Below are 19,973 nucleotides of genomic sequence, written 5' to 3'. Positions count from 1 at the left end.
GCTTTTTTGGATGTGTTATCACTGTGGCTCTAGCAATGTCGATCAGTCAGTTGGTTTGTCCACCACTTTTGTCTAGATTGAAATATCCCAGGTATTGGCTGGATTGCCATGAAATGTGGTTGAGATATCCATGGTGCCAGAAAGATGGATTTTATTTACTTTGGCGAACCACTGTCATTACCTCTAGTACCATCAGTAGGTTGACACTGTTGGCTTTCAGTGAAATCTCTTGACAACTTTTGGAAGGATTGGCATTCATGGTTCGCAGAAAATGTATCGTAACGACTTCAGTGATCCTCAGACTTTTCCACTAGCGCCACCATAAGGCTGACATTTGTGGTTTTGAGTGAAATTTCTTGACAACTATTGGATGGATGCTATTTCACAGACATTCATGTCCCCTCTGGATGAAGTGTAATAACTTTTGTGATCCCTTAACTTTTCATCTAGCACCATCTTCAGCTCAAAAGTTTAATTTGTCCAAAACTTTGGTTTATGACTAAATACCTGCAGAGAACCCTCTTATCAGCCTCAGAGCTAGATTGTTTTTACTGCTAGTTAGCAAATATAAGCATGCTAACATGTTTAACTAAGATGTTGAACAAGTTAAACATTATACTTAGTATACAGTTATGTAGGATATCCTAAGGTTTTAATGACATCATGAATTGCCTTTGGGTATGTGCTTCATGGCTAGAGGCTTTCAAGCCTGTGGCTAAGAGGCAGTTGATTATTTTACCCTGTAAGGCCTACAGTTGCAAAATTACAACAATCACTTTTAGCTATCCTAAAAAAAATCTGTAAATGTTTTTTTAAAGACCACATTTACCTAGTCATTTCTATTGTTTATCCTTGCAATGCTATTATAGTAAATGTGTAAATAGGTCCGGCCATCTGGCCATGAACTCATGCTACCTGCAAACTTTCTGTAAAGCTCATCTCCTTGTTTTATTGGACTGGATGTGTCAAGAGAGAAGTAAGTAAAATTCCTTAATTTTTTTTTGTGATTATTACAATGTCTAGAACATGTAGATACTTAGTTATTGTGCAGTACATTCATCAAATTTGATTTTGAGCTTGTTATGTCTGTGTTGCAATTCTACAACTCTGGGTGAGCTTGGTAGTCAAAATAGTGTGTGCACCTTACACATTACATGGGGACATTGCGCTTCTATATGTTCACATATGGAAAAAAAAATACTGACAGAAATATAATGTCTTTGATGATTCACTATAACTAAGTTCTAAATTTGTTTTCTCTGTTAAATTTTTGAGTTTAGACAAGAATTGAAGAAATGAATTAACTGTTTCTGGTCGCAGTATTTGAAACTCTATCTGTAGCAGAAACTATATCTGTATCTTATCAGTTAAAAATACATTTAAGTGATCTTGGGCTTTTTTCTGGGCTTTGTTTGTTTGCCCAAATAGGTGCCTGTTGCATTAATTAGGAACAGGTTCTGAATGTTCTGAAAGTTTTGAGGGATGGTTGTTGCATTGTTTGAGGACAGGTGAAAATCGTCCTGATGTGGGGATATAAGTGTTCTGGGGGGATGCAAGTATTCCTTTAAGTATGATAAGTAGAGAGCATGATAGGCTAGTCCGATAGTATTGTATGAATTTAGCGGAATGTGTAAATCGGATTAGGGTTAGGGTTAGGTTTGATTATGTGGACATCGAGCCCCAACCAAACAAACACACCATGCCTTGTGACAGGTATCGTTGGCTGAAAAATTTCCCAGTGAAGATGAAGAGAGGATGCTACAGACACTGCAATAAAGGATACACCAACATGTTATGCAGCAAGTGTGATGTTCGTCTTTACTTTTCAGAGGAAAAGAAGTGTCTTTGGAACTATCACTGCAAATGAACATGGCTGAGCACTGGGACGAAGATGAAATTCAGTTTTGTAAATACAAATTTATCCTGTTTTTTTCATTAATGAAATGACTATTCATAAAAAATATGACTGTTGTGTGATTATTATTCATGATGTATACTGTTATGGGGCTAAGTAAGAAGTCAAACCTGCAAATTAACCTTTAGTTCTTCTGTATATATTTGTTCAGAGAATGTGAGTACAAATACAGAAATTCTGGTCCCAACTAGGGCCAATGTTGCAATATTACATTTCCTGAAAAACGTACTAAAATGTGAAAAAAAAGAAAAAACCCTTTAATTTCTGCATCAGAGACCTCTTGCAACATCTGAAAGGTGAAAAAAATGCTCATTTTTTTTCTATATTTGGGCTTTACAGGGTTAAAACCTCTGTCTTAATTAATTTTGAGCTTGTAACAGTGATGATGAATAGTCATAGTTTGGAAGATTGCTGACTCTACATGAAATAAAAATTTTTGGAAGATCCCTTTTCCACAGCAAGAACCTTGGACTAATTTATCTTGCAGTGGTTACATTTCAGTTACATATACTGCCAAAGATACAATCCAATACATACAATACATGAGGGATTTGATTCATGTATTTATGTACTTATTCAGAGAACTCATGCTGTTTTGGTCTTAATAATATTGCTTTTAATATTAAAATAATTGGTTAACATTATTTTTATCACATTCACACCTTGGACACTTGTACAACTTATCGAAGATACAGATTGGGTGCTGTGAAGGAATTTTAATATATGTATTTGCGAAAGAGGACTCCATTGTTTTCACGGTGGAAGAGAGTGATGCAGATTAGATACTACTAGGTGATGAGGGGATTTGGACAATCAATGGATTCATACTGATTTCAAGATATTATAACTTATTGAATGGAAGTGCCTGATTGGCACCTGATTGGGCCAGAAGCTCAAAACAAGAGTCAATAGCCACAGCAAAATAAGCTGTTTGGCATTGGCAGAGAAGATTTGGCAATTTTTCATGGGCCCAACCTACATACTCAGCTCTGCTACTCATCCCACAAATGCATGTTCCTTACAAATGTGGCACCATTTAAAAGGGAAATAAACAGGCTTTCCAACGGTATAAGATTTTTTGCCAAGAAGCATTGTTACAACAAAGAAATAATCTACCAAACACAAATTTCCTTACTTTTTGTGCTAAGTTTATATAACAAGGCAGGGAATGTGACAGTTGGGATGACGCTGTTATTGACAAAGGTGTTTTGACAGAAGGGACAAGGAGGACTGAGTTCAGGTTGAAAACAAAACTGTTTGCAGGACAGCTTGACACAGTATACCACCCTGTCATCCAATCACAACTGTATGGATACAATTGCAAAAGAAGTACATGAAAGAGGAGGGACAGACATGGAAGAGGAAGAGAATAAGAGAAGAGAAGTTAAGCACATAGAACATTTATAAATAAATCTTGTTGAAGAAACACAATACAGCTGTTTGAATCCACCATTGATTTCTGCCATTCTCAACTCTGAGCCACTCATTCTGCCTTGGTAGAAAGTGTTGTTATTTTTAAGTTTTTTGAAACACAGGTTAATTTCCCTTTAATGCTTGTTTTGTGCTAGTTTTGGTCTGTTATTGACTTTTGTATGAAGTGGGTTCTGTTAAAATTGAAAATGCTGTTGCACATGTAAGTACCTACTCTAGATATAAACAAATACTAACACATTATTTGGATATGAACCATGTACTCTGAATCGGAATCTTTTGTCACCTGATTTGCCAATGTGTCACACTTCTCAGAGTCATAAATCAGCAAAAGCAAACTTCTTTGCAGCAGTAACAAGATCTCTGATAGCTTTTGTGACTAAATGCAATTTCTCATTTTGCATTTCTTCCATCTGTCTTCACACTGTGTTCCTAGGGTTTACTTTCCATTTTAAGATGAATTGGCATCCACTTCAGCAAATGCTATCAGGAAAACCAGCAGCTCCCATGAAAATTCCCCAGTACAGTTGTCAGGGTTCTCGCCAGGTATACTTCTTCAGTTGGGAGTAGGGCTGGTAGGGGTATGGGGTTGGGGAGACAGGGCTGCTGAGCCTGAAGCTGCATCTGTAGGGCCTGGCACCACTTTTGGTGGTGTGTGGTGGGGAACTTTCTTATGTCTCCAATCAAACACATTATTCTCTTTCTGTCCACAGTAACACAATACAAATCTACACCTACATTTATAGTATTCGATCAAGTCTGACTGTTAAACATTCACACTAATCTTATGAAAACTGTGCACACTTTGCAAAAAAAAAAAAACTTTGTCCCTTTCTGCATCAATTTTATGTTATATTGCTTTTTATGTGTCTGCTCATTTTTTGGCTTTGCCTTGGTTTCTGAGGCTATCTCTGTTTTCTTTTTGTTTAGGAGCAGTGGTCATAGCCTTTGTGGTCTGCTGGCTGCCTTATCATGCTCGTCGCCTCATGTTTTGCTACGTGTCTGACTGGTCTGAGTGAGTAACAATTCCACTTTGCCTCTCATGCGAAAGGAATCTCCAAGTAGTTTGCTCACTTGATCTCTATAGATACACACCGATGCACACATAGAGTATAGACATACGCATACACATAAGCCTGTACATGCATCATCATTCACATGCACTGTCATACACAAATGCTCAAACCCAAGTACACACATACAGACCTTCACACTGACACGCATACAGTGGTGTACTGGCCATCAGGCATACTGGGACAAATCTCAATGGGCCGCTGCATTGGTAGGCTGCAGTCAACTAATCTATCAAGTTTTTGTGTGCCTGTCATTTGGGGTGCACATGAGAGCTTGCTGCATGCGTGTTCCGGGACTGAGCTTAATGGCCAATCATAACCAAGTTATATACTATAATCATACTGTAATCAATCCTCACTGACCCGACCCGACCCATCACTTAAGACCATCTGACAAAGAGGAGCAGGGTAGTTACATCTTCCTCGTTAGATTGCCTTAATTTAACATACTCATTCAGATTATAGACACAAATAGGCCTGCACATGCATGATCATTCACACACACTGTCACACACACATGCACAAACCCAAGTACGCACACACAGACCTTCACACTGACACACACATATTGGCCATAGCCATCACTTATAGGGTTATCAGTTAAGAGCGTCTGACAAAGTGGAGCAGCACAGATACATCTTCCTGATTAGACTGCCTTCATTTAACATTCCCATTCTCTTTCTCTCTCTCTTTCTCCTCTAACGATTAGCTCTTCCAAAGTATATACTGTTTTCCTAATTAAATCAGACACCATTTCAGTAAATGGATGTCAGTGGTGGGAAAGCCTCTTTCTTCCACTCTATATGAAGGATAGACAAACTGTATTTGAATGAGGGAACAGAAAATCATATGACCTCTGTAAACACGGTTACTGTAAACTTGCTGCCTATACAGTCAATAAAACAGACAAACCACAAAGTATGTGTGCCTCTTGTTCACTTTCTGGTGCCATAATTTGACAGGAGTTGGTTTCATTATGATGACTCAAATTTGCATATTTTAAAGTAGCATTTCTCTGCTTCCTTTTTTTTTTTAAATCAAACAAAAATCTAAATGAATTTCATTTATATTGTTAGTGTTTGTCTTGGCTTGTATACTTATTTGGTCAATTGTTACAATTCTAAATTTCAGTTTATTTGTTTTTATGTATATGGAATACGGAGTGCTGTTGTAACAGAACTGTCATTTGTCATTAACACAACCAACCCAATGGAAAAACAGTAGTTGGAACACACTCCTCTGTACAGTGTGGGACAAACAAAACACTGAATATGGAGGAGCTTGACAAAGGCACTCAGCAGGTGTTGCAATAACATGATTGCTAGATTCCACTCTCTGAGTACAGTAGAAACTTAGGAGAATGATGGCCCCCATTCAAAAGGGAAAAAACGTATCAAACATATACAATATGACATGTAACGGTGGCGCACCACGGAAGTTGACAACGTGAGTCCTAGCAATGCCAGCTTTCAAATGTCAGTCATCCATGGGCGTTCGTAGCTGAGTGAAGCTAAGAGTATGAGATAGAAGGCCCAAATAAAAAAGAAAAGAAATAAAAAGAACTACATATTTCTATTTTTCTTTTTAAATTGTTTTCCACTCAGAATAAAAAGGTACAGTTATTTTATTGACAAACACAAAATCACCATATACAACAAGTTAATTTTTAACACTATTGACTAATGTTTAATTTTAGCATCAAGTTGGATCCTAATTTTTTCCCACACTTCACTAATGTTAAAATGCCAATGTTAGCAACAAATGCAAATCTTTATAAAAGAATTAAGTTGTATTTGCTGAGTAATACTTGAACACTGGCTTTCTTGGAGTTTTTTTTCATTTAACATTTTTTACACAGAAGTTACAGTACTGTACTGTTACCCACTCATTCTGAGCAAAAAGGTGTTACATTAACCGCCAGAGGCCACAAACGTGTACACACAATAGGTATTTTATCCTCTTTCAAAAATGGAAAAAATATGCACATATGTACCCAAGAAACCACAGGGTACAGTATCCGCATGCCTGTTAAAAACGGTGTCAGTCAACTCTCCAGCATGATAAAAGGACAGCCTTCTTCAGTTTCTCTAAATTTCAGATGTAAAAGGGTGTTATTTGGGAAATATATTTGTTCCGCATGGTAAAAGGCAGCAATAAAACAAGGTAGCTCAGTCAAAGTCAGTTGGAAACGATATCAAGAAAATTAGATTAGACTCCTAGAAACTTAAGGGGTGGGCCCAAATACGAATACCTTATTCGGCAAAGCACAAATAGTGGGTTTTTTACGAACATTTATTTTGTACAAATATTTTAAAAATGATTTGTTTTTGGGAAGAAAATTTCAGTTGCTATCTCATTCTCTCTCCTCTGCTCTGCTGTTACGTCTATCAGCAGGTCTCAATCAGGGGAGTCACATCCACCTGCTACATGATGCACATTTCCTTATTTAGACATCACTCCCGGAGTTGATAAAAGTGCAAAATAAGAATCACCTTTGAAGTTCCTCCCACCACGTTACATGCTTTGCTCTCTGTGTTATGGGTGTGTAAATAAGTAGAGGTCTGGCTGCACATTTGTGATGCACTGGGTTTTAGCTCAGTGCAGTCATCTATGATCCGGGAGACTCAAGTTTGAGACCCGGTGTGGGGCCTCCTTCGTAAGATAGTTTATTCATAAACACTTATTTTAACACTTTAATATCCTAAAATTAAAAGCGTAATGAAAAACAAAAACTGTATTTTTACACCTATTTCCACTTTTATTTGAACGCAAATACTAAATACTAAATACTAAATAATTTTGTTGCCTCAACAAATATAAATACAAATACAAATACTGGGCTCTCTGCACATCACTACTGGAGACAGAAGACAGACAAAGCCAGCAAAGGAGTGGATGGGAGTATGTCTACCTGCCTTGCTCACTTGTGGATAGTGACAAGTGTGACTGAAGCAGCCTCCTGTTAGCCTGTATTGTTTTTTCAGCAATGAGACTTTGCACTCGCCATGCATTGTGTTAGTTAATGTGTGTGTATAGACTGGCCCCTCACAATAAATATCAAGTAAAAATGTGTGCATGAAGGAGTGTTTGTATTTGAGACAATAACAGACACAGGGCTCTGCTCTCCTGAATCAGTGGTGCAATGCAGATATCACAGAAAATACTGCACTTTCCAGGGTGTTCAGGGCATTTCCACTGAAATTTGCTAATTTTGTGCCAAGAAGCACCCAGCACAGATGGACTTGGATTGGGATTAAGAGGAATCAGTGAGTGTTGTAAGGGCTGGGAGCAGTCATGACCAGTGAAGTGGGTTGCTTTTCTTTCCTGGTAATAGTAGTCCTCACTGATGAGTTCATGACAGCAAGCTCGCTCCACAGTCATTCTGCCACAAGAGAAAACTGACTGATGTCTGTGTGCACAAAGCACTGAATCTCCATATTAGAAAATGCTGCACCTGTGATCCACAGTTTGCTCGACACCGTGTGTAATTATAATTGCTTGAGGGATTCCTGTCAAAGTCAAAATTTTACGAGTGCAAGAACTAGCTCATGGCTCATGTAACATCCTCCATTACATAAATAGAGCCCACAGAATAACCTGAGTATATATAATGAAAAGGTCATGTTCAATACCGTCCGTTATCCTTCTCAATACTACCCTCATTCATCTTTAATGGTGTCCCTGTATACAGACAGACACATACATCATTGACTTTATGCACACTTCAGTGACCCTTGTCTATGGCCCACAATTCTAAGAGCAGAAAAGATCAATACACCAGATTCTAGTAACTGAGATGACGCTGGGGAGTATCTACACTATGTGTTAGGATATATTGATGTGCTGTAACCTTTTGCTTCACAGTTATTGTCTGTTGTTTGCCTGTGTGAATTTGGCCTATCTTGTCCTCTTATTTCTGTGTCACAAACCTGCCTACTTAGTATCCATTCATTCTTTATTTCCTGTGCACATAAAGATTGGATATATATGCTGGTGATCCATCAGTGCAATGCTTGAAGTTAAATTGAAATTAAAATTCAGTTTTTCTCAGAAATCAGTATATATAACCAGAGTTGTTTTTGACTTGTGTACTTATAATACATAATCTTAATTACCAAAAAGAAGATATTTTAGGTTTATTCGATTTTCTGCAGTGACAGCGACCCCCACAGTGGAGTTTGCAGTTTATACTCCAGCAGAAGATTGTTAAATAAAAGTAGATATTGCTAGTGTGTGGAAAGGGGGGGAAACAGTACAATATTTGGTTCTGATTGACAATGTTGGTACAATGTTTGGGGGCAAATATTCTCAGTCATTGCTTAGTCCCATCTAGCATTCCTTGCATTACTCAGTGACTCTGCATGTCAGTTACCCTGTGTTTCGAATCATGACACAGATTAACTAATATACCGAGTGTTGAGGTTACAGGACTACCTATTACTATGAGTTGAAAGCCTGGACATTTGCTATAATCACAACTGGACCCAAATGATAAAATGATAGCTTATACATACATATAGTTGATATACAGCATTTAATTCTGAACCAGTGACAGGATGATGGAGGCTTCAGGGAGGGGGAGAGAGACTTAATTAGGCTATTGCTGTCTTGAATACTTAAAAAGTCGAAAAAATTTTAAAACTTATCACTTTGTGAGAATTTTTGGAAATTTTCTAAAAAACAAAAAAAATGGTCATAGCCTGGAATATCGCTGTGGGAGGGTGTACATCCATTATTTTCTGAAATCTTGTTTTATTAAAAAGAGAAACCTGCTTCACAAAGGTGTGTGATCGAGAACGGCAGTTAAGTCTGACAGAGTGAAGGGATACTTTGTAGTATAATAATGCTAATTCCTTATTGGACTACAAATAAAACAAATCCTTCTCCCACACAAGATTTACACCCAGTTGCAGTAGAGGTCTCCTTATGGTTGTCTATGTAGAGAAAAATCAGTATCCCCCTCAGACAGCTGAAGCTTGGATCTGTACAATATGGACTCCAAAAGCTGATCTTACTCCACAGTATGCATCTGTTTAATTCCAGTTAAAACGTTTTCTTCTTACTGTAGCTTTGGCAGCATTACTATAGAAAGAGGCTGGCAGGCTGGTTGTGGAACAGCAAGGCCTAAAATGAGCAATGACATCTAAAGAGATGATTAGTGGTTTAGTGTAATACATACTCACCAGCAATTAGTACACACCAGGCTCTCTGGTCCTCTTAGCCTGACGATTCACATAAATTCTTAAAGTATATGCTCAGTGGAATAAAGCAAGACACGATTTCCAATTTCTTTTTATTATATATTCTTTGCTGTTATACACAATATAAAAATTATACACTTAGCCTTTTGGGGACTCAAAGTGATATTCAGGGTCCCTGTGAAGCCAAATTATCTACATTCTCACCAACTTTCAATCCTGGTGTATATTACATCACCTCAACCTGGTTCAATCACTAACAGCAGCTAACCACTAACAGTAGCTTACAAACTGTTGGTTTGCAAGACACACATTTTATTTAAGAGATGTATTCATTGACATGACCTTTTCTCATAACTGTCTAAAGACCATACCTCTTTTGTGGTAACATCATGTATTTCAACTAAAAATGCCAGAAACTATTTTTCTCCATCGTATGTGATAACTGTTTTGCCTTCAGATGACTTGTACAGTACATATAATGTATGAAATTGGATTATTACTCTATCAAATTGTCTATACATATAATTTACATACAATTTTGTATTTGACAATGTTTAAATGTCAAATAAAATTCCATAAATGAATATATAAAGGCCTGGTCACTGATTACACGCAGGGCTAACATTAGCTAGAAAACAGCTTTAGCTGCTGAGCTAACCACTAACACACTAGGTAGCTGCGAACATGCTAGATCTAGTCAATCACATTAACCGAGCTAACTAGCTTTCTAACTGACAGTATATGCTTGGTAGCTTGTTTCTAATGGGACAATAAGTTCAGACAGTATTATGAAAGACAGACATGTGTTAAGACATACAGAAATACTCTGCTTGGAACAATAATGTGTACAGAGCCCGGGAGGAGCCATGGAGAAAAAAAAACTAATTTGTGTTCTTGATGTAGTAATTTGTGCTCTCGATTGAATTAACTATTTTGTGACAAGTGACAAAGAAGATGTTTCCTGTCAGTTACTGATCCAAGCCAAGCTTGATCAAAAGCAGCCAGGAAGCGCTCCATGGATGTACTTAGAGAATATAATACATAATATATATTAGGGGTGGTGTCGAATCCAAATATGTTATGCGGCAAAACACAAACAGTGGGTTTTTCCGAATATTTATTTTGTACAAATATTTTTAAAATTATTTGCTCCTGGGAAGAAAAAAAAATGTATATATATATAAACAGCTGGTTTTCCTCATGTGTGCATGGTGGGTATTTTGTGCTCCGCCTGCTCCGACAGTAGGAGAGAGAAGGGGAGAGAGAGTACAGACAGAGTTTCCAACACAGCCTGATTAAAATGTAGGCAAAACCAGAGGCTTTGGGCAAAACGTAGCACATTGCTGCGCGACTATTTTGTTTTGATTAGGTTCTTTTTCGCTTAACTGGTTTGCGTAGGTACCTTATAATAACATTACTTGTCTTTTGTTTTCCTGTTGGACCTGCAATATCTGAAGTGCAGTTTGTTTGATGGGGAGAAGGAGCCTGTTAGCTCTGGCAGTGTAGTACTAGCTCACTGACACACTGTGCTCACTGCTCAGTCAGCCTTTGTGTCACACAGGTGCAGATATCATACTGGAGAAATAAAGCGCCATTTATAGCTATTCTTGCAAAGTTGTTGTGCCACTATTTCAACTTAGAAGACGTAGAGCTTGTTTGACCAGGAGGGAATTAGGCTAGCATTCGCCTGTTAACCCTGTAACTTAGCCTTTATTGTTGGCAGTATAGGTCTACCTTTTGTGTGATTGTTTCACATTGCATCAACACTTGACAAGAATTGAGATATTTTGCATAGCCTTTTAGGCTGCTCTCCTCTTTGCAGACAGCAAGATCTGTAGTTAGGTCCATAGGTAGCAGTCTATTTTTGACCACTCCTTTGCTGTCCCACAACAACACAACTCCTACCCCATGGATTTGGAAAACAAAATAGAGGAGGATGTGCATGCTGAGCCTACTTAAGTGCTCCCCCAGCCAAAAAAGTGCTGTCTGGAAGCATTTCACAGTCAGTGCAGATCCAACCAAGATGATCTGTAATGTGTGTAAAAGTCAATTAGGCAGAGGCAAAGATATTAAACATCTTTCAACATCCACATTGTACAATTACTTGCATTTCAAGCACCCTAACTTGGTATCCACCCAACCTCCCACAAGTACCAAATCAACAACACAGCCATGTCCTATCCTATGTTTATATTCTATCTGTTCAGTATCCTCCAGTCAGGGTGGGTGGTGGTGGGGTTCACAATGTTCACACAGACATTTATTAATTAAAGCTGCAAGCAGCGATGAACAGTCCCTTGCGCCCCATGCATGTTGGGCTGTGACGTGGTTGGTGGGTCTGCACGTGGACTTCTTCATACGCAGGCATTTTTTGGACATTTAATGAAGTGGCGAAGCTATTTAGACTAGAAAACATCCACAAAGTAACAAACACACCTGCGAAATAAAGGCATGTTGTAGTTTATGTTGTTGAGAATATACTATGTAATGTCAAGCAAACCTGATGATGTGTGTTGTAAGGCAGACTTCCTGTGCGCAGTAGGTGGCACTATGAGAAAGAGACAATATGGAAGCATAGCGAGATTGTGTCTAAAACAAATTAATTTCCAAATTTTTATCAAGTCTATTTTTAGAAAAGGAAAGACTTCTAATGCACATGACCTGGTCAAAGTTTGATTGAAATGTGTACTGTCAGGTGTGGAGAGACAATAAGTAACTGCAGCTGGACACAGAAAAATACTCATATATTTGAATGGAGAGTGTGAGCAAACCCACACCTATTTGAACATTTACTGCATCCACATAGTTTTAGATACAAACTTCTTTTGAACTTTATATGAGTCACGAGACTTTGACCTACAAATCTTGAATTTACATGGTTTTTCTATCTTTTACTGTTTTTGAGATATTAGAGTCTGAGTTTTAAAGTATTTTCTTGCTCCTCCTGTGATTTTATAATGAGTGTGTATTGCGAAATGTGTCAGAGCACTTAGGGAGTGACATGACGAGGAGCACTTGGAAAGGAGTACACTTCTGGTGAAACATCCTCATAAATCCCATTACTTTGGCCAAATCTTACATGGAAAATCATATTTTAGTAGGAAATTTTGTGGCGAATCCATTGATACAGGTTTAAAAGTGGTCAGACTTATAGTTAAGTTGTCAGAAGCCTCTGTTTGAAACAAAATCCATGCCTCCCCCATTGTTTTACATTGTAAGGGGTACATTTGATGTGATGTGGCACTGCAACTTTCAGGGCTTATAAAATCCAAACCGTTAGTGTTATTACAAAGTCTTTAACAACTTTTTCAGCACAGTGTCAGAAGTCATCCATTAAAGTTTGAAGCTGATACCATTAATGCCCTCGGAGGAGATAGCATTTGTTCGGGGGCCAAAATTGAGGCAAAGTCTTATATTGACAGGATAATTGCAGACTTCCTGTTGGATTTAGTTCAGGGGTGTCAGCATATGATTTGTAGGTCTTGATTAGATGAATAATTGAGTTCTGGTTTGATCTCTCTACGACATTGCTACGGGCCACGGTGGCCATTTTACTTACATAGGTGGTGCTAGAGAGCACATTTTGGCACTTTGTGGGTTAATTTTTACATCTTATCAAATTTTGACCTGATGTGCGTGCCAAATTTGGTGAGTTTTTGAGCATGTTTAGGGGTCAAATTTAGGTCTGAAGTGGTAGAATAATAAAGAAAGACAGAGAGAAACAAACACACGAAATACAACAGGGCCTTCATCCTTTGGGCTGGGTCCCTAATTAGGGCCCCAGCCCAAAAGGCAGAGGACTACTGTAAAACAGTAGTCCTCACCTAAGGGCAAGGACCCTATTGTTTTTTGTGTGTTTGTCTCTTTCTTTCTTTATTAAGGACCAAACCCAAAAGGGGCGAAGGCCCTATTGTATTTTGTGTGTTTGTTTCTTTCTTTCTTTCTTTCTTTCTTTCTTTCTTTCTTTCTTTCTTTCTTATTACGCCACTTAAACCCTAAATTTGACCCCCTAAACATGCTCAAAAACGTACCAAATTTGGCACGCACATCAGGTCTGGTGAACAATTTGATAAAATGTAAACATTGAACCCCAAAGTGCCAAAATGTGCTCTCTAGCGCCACCTATGTAACTAAAATGGCCGATAGGCCCATAGGAATATCATAGAGTGATCACACTAAAACTGACTTATTTGTCTCATCAAGACCTTCAAATCATATGCTGACACCCCTGACCTAAATCCAACAGGAAGTCCGCAATTAGCCTTTCAATATAAGACTTTGCCTCAATTTTGGCCTCCGAACAAACACTATCTCCTCTGAGGACATTAATGGTATCGGCTTCAAACTTTAATAATTGACTAATGACACTGTGCTGAAAAAAATTTGTTAAAAACTTTGTAATAACTTGAACGGTTTGGATTTTATAATCCCTGAAAGTTGCAGTGCCACATCACATCACATGTACCCCTTACAATGTAAAAGAATGGGGGAGGCATGGACTTTGTGTCAAACAGATGCTTCCGATGTCTAAATTATAAGTCTGACCTCTTTCAAACCTGTATCAATGGATTCTCTACAAAATTTCCTACTAAAATATGATTTTTAATGTAAGATTTGGCTAAAGTAATGGGATTTATGTGGAGATTTCACAAGAAGTGTGCTCTAAAATCCTCCTCTCCAACTGCTCCTGGTGATGTCACTCCCTCAGTACTGTGACACATTCCGCAATACACACTCATTAGAAAATCACAGGAGGAGCAACAAAAGACTTTAAAAGTCAAACTCTAATATCTCAAAAACAGTAAAAGATTTTTAAAAAAATGTAAATTCAAGATTTGTAGGTCAAAGTCTCGTGACTCATTTAAAGTTCAAATGAAGTCTGTATCTAAAACTATGTGGAAGCAGTAAATGTTCAAAAAGATGTGGGTTTGCTCACACTCTCCATTCAAATATATGAGTATTTTTCTGTGTCCAGCTGCAGTTACTTATTGTCTCTACACACCCGACAGTACACATGTCAATCAAACTTTCAAAATAAAAGCACACCACACTTGTAAGAAATATCCCTCATTTTTAAAAGCAAAATGATCTGATCCCGACGGGCCAGAGTGTGAGGTCCCGACCAACGCTGCTTGCAGCTTTAATTTAGAGTAATGGTTGAGTGTGGATTAGGAACTGAATTTAAGTTTTAAAATTATTTTCTTTACAATGATGTTTATGGTTATACATGTTTCTTGCTGGGTTTATGAAAACCATAAACCAAAATGACATTTAAGTGTTTATAATAATTATATTAGTTTATTGAAGAACACCTATTTTAACACTTTAATATCCTAAAATTTGAAGTGTAATAAAAATTAAAACAAAAAAAACAGGATTGTTACTCCTATTTCCACTTTTATTTGAATACAAGTACAAATACAAATACTGGGCTCTCTGCACATCCCTAATATATATACTGTATCTGTACATATATTTTTGCGTGTTCTCCCCGTGCCTGTGTGGGTTCTCTCCAGGTACTCCGGCTTCCTCCCACAGATCAGAACCATGCAGGTTAATAGGCGACTCTAAATTGCCCATAGGTGTGAATGTGAGTGTGAATGGTTATTTGTCTCTATATGTCAGCCCTGTGATTGACTAGCGACTTGTCCAGGGTCTACCCTGCCTCTCGCCCAATGTCATATGAGATCCGTTCCAGCTCCCCTGCAACCTTCTAGAGGATAAGTGGTATAGAAACTGGATAGATGGATGGATAATACATCCATGTCCACAACCCTGAAGCTTAGTTCTTATGAACTGGTTGCAGGAGCATGAAAGTGTTTACAGTGAAAAAGTTTGTTATCCCATATTGTATGCTCTATATTATAAGGGATCTCAGAAATAACACAGTGTTGTGCTTAAAGTGTATCCACATTTTAGTCCAAATAAAAATAAAATAAACATCAAAATAAAACCTTATTATATCCAAGCAATCCACTGTAAGGGTGTATGTCAGATGAGATAATGGAATGTGGGTGAAATCCGTTAAATCGAAAACACGAATTATTAAATCGAGAGCACAAATTACTAAATTGAGAGCATAAATTATTTTTTTTCTTTATAGCCCCTCCCATAAATGTGTATCTATGTTTTTTCCACACAAAAAAATAAAATTACCATGTTAAAATCCTTTAAATGACACCTACTTTTTCTACCTCATTAAAAATTCCAGAATCTATGAATATGCAAATATATTTTATTTCAAAAGTTTAACTGCTGAACACAAGATGTCTCTTACTTCACTGTAAAATCCATTCTCAGTGTTTCTGCACTGGAGGCTTCAAGTTTCACATCACACTTGTATAAGTTAATACTGGACCAGGATTGGCTACCTATGATGTCACAAATCATGCTTGTAGGCCAACCCCTTAAAATCGGATTTTCAATGAGCACAGAGAAACTTTCCACATTCAGCAGATGAATGTGAAAACAACCTTCTAGTGTCAAATTCTGCACATACATCATTCTGCAGAGTGAAACTCAAACATCCAAGTTTAAAGTAACAATAAAAACACATTTTTGAGTGGAGAGGGACTTTAAGACTATCTACAAGTTAATCCTCTTTTGTAGAGCAGTTTATATTAATGCAGAGGAGTGTTAAATAAAAGTTGATGCTGCAAACAGCTAATAAGCTACATTATAGTGGATTTAACAAGCAAGAAAGTAGAAAACTACCCTTATAAAATATTGGAGAGAATTTGTAATTTCACACAAATATTACAAAATATAAATTTTCCTGCTCAAGTCAACAATGCCACAACATGGTATGTCTATGTATTTTATAATGTGTACTATACAAATGTGTCCAAATCAATTTGACAATGATGAATTGATGTTTTGATACGCCACTCGTAACAATGACTCCTCTGTCCTCTCACAGTGACCTGTATGACTTCTACCACTATTTCTACATGCTGACCAACGTCTTGTTTTACGTCAGCTCGGCCATCAATCCAATCCTCTACAACCTGGTGTCAGCCACCTACCGCCAGATCTTCTTCTCCACACTGCGCTACTTCTGCATGCCCTGCCACCATACACCCAGGAGGTACCCCCACCCCCTGACCCGTCACTCCATCAGCATCTCCAGCAACCACACCCTCTCCACCAACATCATCAAAGAGACTGCATATTGATTGAACTGAACTGCAATTGAATACATTTTCTCATACTATAAACCCACCTGCTGCCACTTTGTGATTACTTGTCCAACTTCATCAGGAAATTCTGCCTCTAGTTTGGAGAATGTTGGCCAGTATTAGGCTCACCATCATTGTCAAGTGGGGTCAAGTGACCCCTGCAACCACTGGTTTCATTTCAGATGCACATTTTAGTATGTGTTACTGTGTGTTGTATGTTTATTAAATATAACCTGAATTTGTGTAATCACAAAAACAAAATACAACAATGGAAGAATGAAAAAGGGAAGAAAGGATGGACATAAAAGGAATGCCTATTTTAAAATGGTATGTTAATGTTTTATACAGTACAGTATGTTTCTATTTACATGTTTTAATTGGACTAATCATTCAAACTTGCTTGGTGTTGTACAGTGTAAATGACTGATGTTTTAGTGTTGCATCCATTTATGAAACTCCTGAAAATACTTGGCCACTGGCAGTAGTTTTACCATTACAAAGGTTCTGATGTAACCATCCTTTGGTGCAATTTTGGGTCTGTGGATAAACCTGGCTTTGATGTCAGAAAAAAAAAAGCTTTTTCATCGATCCAAGTTGCTTTCAAAGCTGTATTTGAAGAATCTCTTGCATCATTGCCTCTCTTACTATTGTCACAAGCAGCTTTTTTGCAAAACTTTTGTTATACACGTGTGTCCAGATAATGTCTGGACAATCTGGTAAACTGGAGGGAGGAAGGGGTCCTTGGAACACTGCTTAGACTCTGAAATATGAATGTCTGTGGGATTTGTAAATAGTGCAGACAAAGATTATGATTATTCCCTGGTAACAGTTTCCTGCATTAATTACAGCCTTTAGAAAATGTGAGGTAAGTGGGTAGACACAGAAATGGCTCTAACAGGTTATTTTTAAGTATTCGTACATAACACTGTGTGGACTAATTGTGGAGCAAGTGACACCCTTTGGAAATAAATTGCTGTATAGACAATGCAGTGAAGCTGCTTAGAAAAGAAAATACAATGAAAACAGTGGGAGGAGAAGAGGGAGGGAAAGATGGGGGAACTATGGGGGGAAATGGAATGTAATGTTGAGTCCATGGGGGGCAGACAGAAGAGCACTTCAACAGACACAGAGCATCTTGTGTTTTCCCACCAGTTGCTCCTTCACGAATCAGAGGCAGGCAGAGATCAGGGGAATCCAACTTCTCCTTTAGGAGAAACACAAAGATGTGAGACAACCTGGACTCTGCGAGAGGTCACTCTCTTCTGAATTATAGTGAATGGCACTACAGATGTTAATTCTACCAGTGTTGTGGTCTCTTTCTGGTATAGAAATTCAAACTCAACTGATCTTTGAGTTTCTACTGCACCTTCCCAGTATCCCTGCAAATTTCAGTCCATATTGGTCCATATTCGATTCCAGACCTCACAGTTTACATTCAATGCCAATGTTCAGTTCCAACACAGGAAGTAGTGTCTTTTATGTAGTGAGGCAGTAAATAAGGGGTGGAGGTGGTAGATGGGCTTGTGTCATGTCAGCCTCTCATTCAGGACACCAGAGTTCACGTCCTGACACAGACCTGCAGTTGACATTTTTAACTGTAACCACAATCTTTCCCTAACCATAACGAAGAGCTTTGGTTGCTAACCCTGACCATACCTTTATCACAGTTTTTCATAATCATGATCTTTCCCTTTATCTATCATAACCAAACCTGTTTCAGTTGTCTAAAGGCCAGCGTATGCTCGCAACTAACTAGTTCGTTCAACATGTCATGCAAACACATCTAAAGTCAGTCAGTCCTTATAGTTGTTCTAAATTGCCACACTCAAAGGTGGAGTGAAAAGCTTGCCATGATGGAGAGGGGCAAGAATGATAATCGTTCAAATGGGGATAATGGACTAGACTTTTGTACAGTCTTTTCTTGATTGCATAGTATTGCACTCATTTGTACACAAAAATAGTGACAGAAGTAGTTGTGTGAAGAATGAAACGAGAGACACAGCTCCCCAATTCCAACATCGGAAAGGTGTGGGGGGGGTACGGATTTCAGACACTGCTTGACGATACGATAAGCACTTGAAGCATACTGACGCCTTAACCTTAACCATAGTATACCATCCTAAATTGATTCTTGTTAGGTAATTTCTTTAAGTTGCTAGTCCTTACCGTAAATCAAAAATGACATAAAAATTTTAATGAGTCATTATAATTGCATTAGTTGTAATCAAGCAAGATTACCTGGTTGCTTATCCCTGTAGGAATTTATCAGACTGCTGGTGACTTCTTGCATGTGTTGCCAGTTTTCGGAGTCACAGATGTGTGCAGTGTGAGGGTGATGCTTTCTGTAGGTGTGCTCCTCACATAGCGCACCTAACTTTGAAAGTATGTTGTGAATGTCCTTCTACTGCACAAGTCATTGGGCCTCATTCACTAATACGTGCATAGAAATGTTGCTGTGTGTATGTTAGTTAATCAGAATCATACTTGTTGCACCACTACCGCACAGTATGTCCATAACAAAATAAAAAGTTGGTAGATGTGCAGATCTGTGAATATGATCTAAATAAATCTCTACTGCTGCGCCAGATGCGCATCGTGTTTCGTCTCTGTCCACAACAGGCCGTGATGTATAAAAGCAGAGCGCCCCTCCCTGTGCCACTACTGAACTGTCAGGCTGTGAGGAACACTGTATAGGCTGCATATACCACAGCCAAATCTGATGGGGAAATTAATTGCTGTCACATTTCAATATGGAAATTCCGATATATGAGCTATTCTTCTTCTTCTTCTTCTTCTTCTTCTTCTTCTTATTATTATTATTATTATTATTATTATTATTATTATTATTATTATTATTATTATTATTATAGTGGAAACAGGACAATTTTCATATATTAATAATTTCATTACATTTATGATGATGATTTATGGATTACAACGTCTTAGCTATCAATTTTGTAATAAGTAAATAAATTGTGTACTATTAGCAATTTCACACGTTTAAATGTTGCAAATTTAGGCCCAATCATTTTTTAAATAATTGTGGTTGTAATATACTGTTTACATTGAATAAATATTGACTACATCATTTTTTAAGACTGTGAGATGTTGATTTTTGCATGGTCTAAGGCAGTTCTAAATTTGTTCGCAGAGTAAGAGCAAATTCAGGTAAGAA

The 19,973-nt window shown here is 37.8% G+C and overlaps 1 protein-coding gene across 1 annotated transcript in view; it reads left to right on the top strand.

The window, feature by feature from the left end:
• The window catches only part of ntsr1 (neurotensin receptor 1 (high affinity)), a 98,110-nt gene extending 78,547 nt beyond the window's left edge, over window positions 1-19,563 (top strand). The window contains exons 3-4 of the mRNA XM_042409513.1: window positions 4,277-4,361; window positions 16,540-19,563. Of these exons, the coding sequence (XP_042265447.1) occupies window positions 4,277-4,361; window positions 16,540-16,795 (341 nt within the window). The 3' untranslated portion in view covers window positions 16,796-19,563. The remainder of the gene's footprint in view (window positions 1-4,276; window positions 4,362-16,539) is intronic.
• The last annotated feature ends 410 nt before the right edge of the window (window positions 19,564-19,973 follow it).

Source organism: Thunnus maccoyii, chromosome 4 (genome assembly GCF_910596095.1).
Source record: "Thunnus maccoyii chromosome 4, fThuMac1.1, whole genome shotgun sequence".
NCBI lineage: Eukaryota > Metazoa > Chordata > Actinopteri > Scombriformes > Scombridae > Thunnus > Thunnus maccoyii.
Note: the sequence above shows the minus strand (reverse complement) of the source record. Positions and strands in the feature narration are given on the sequence as shown.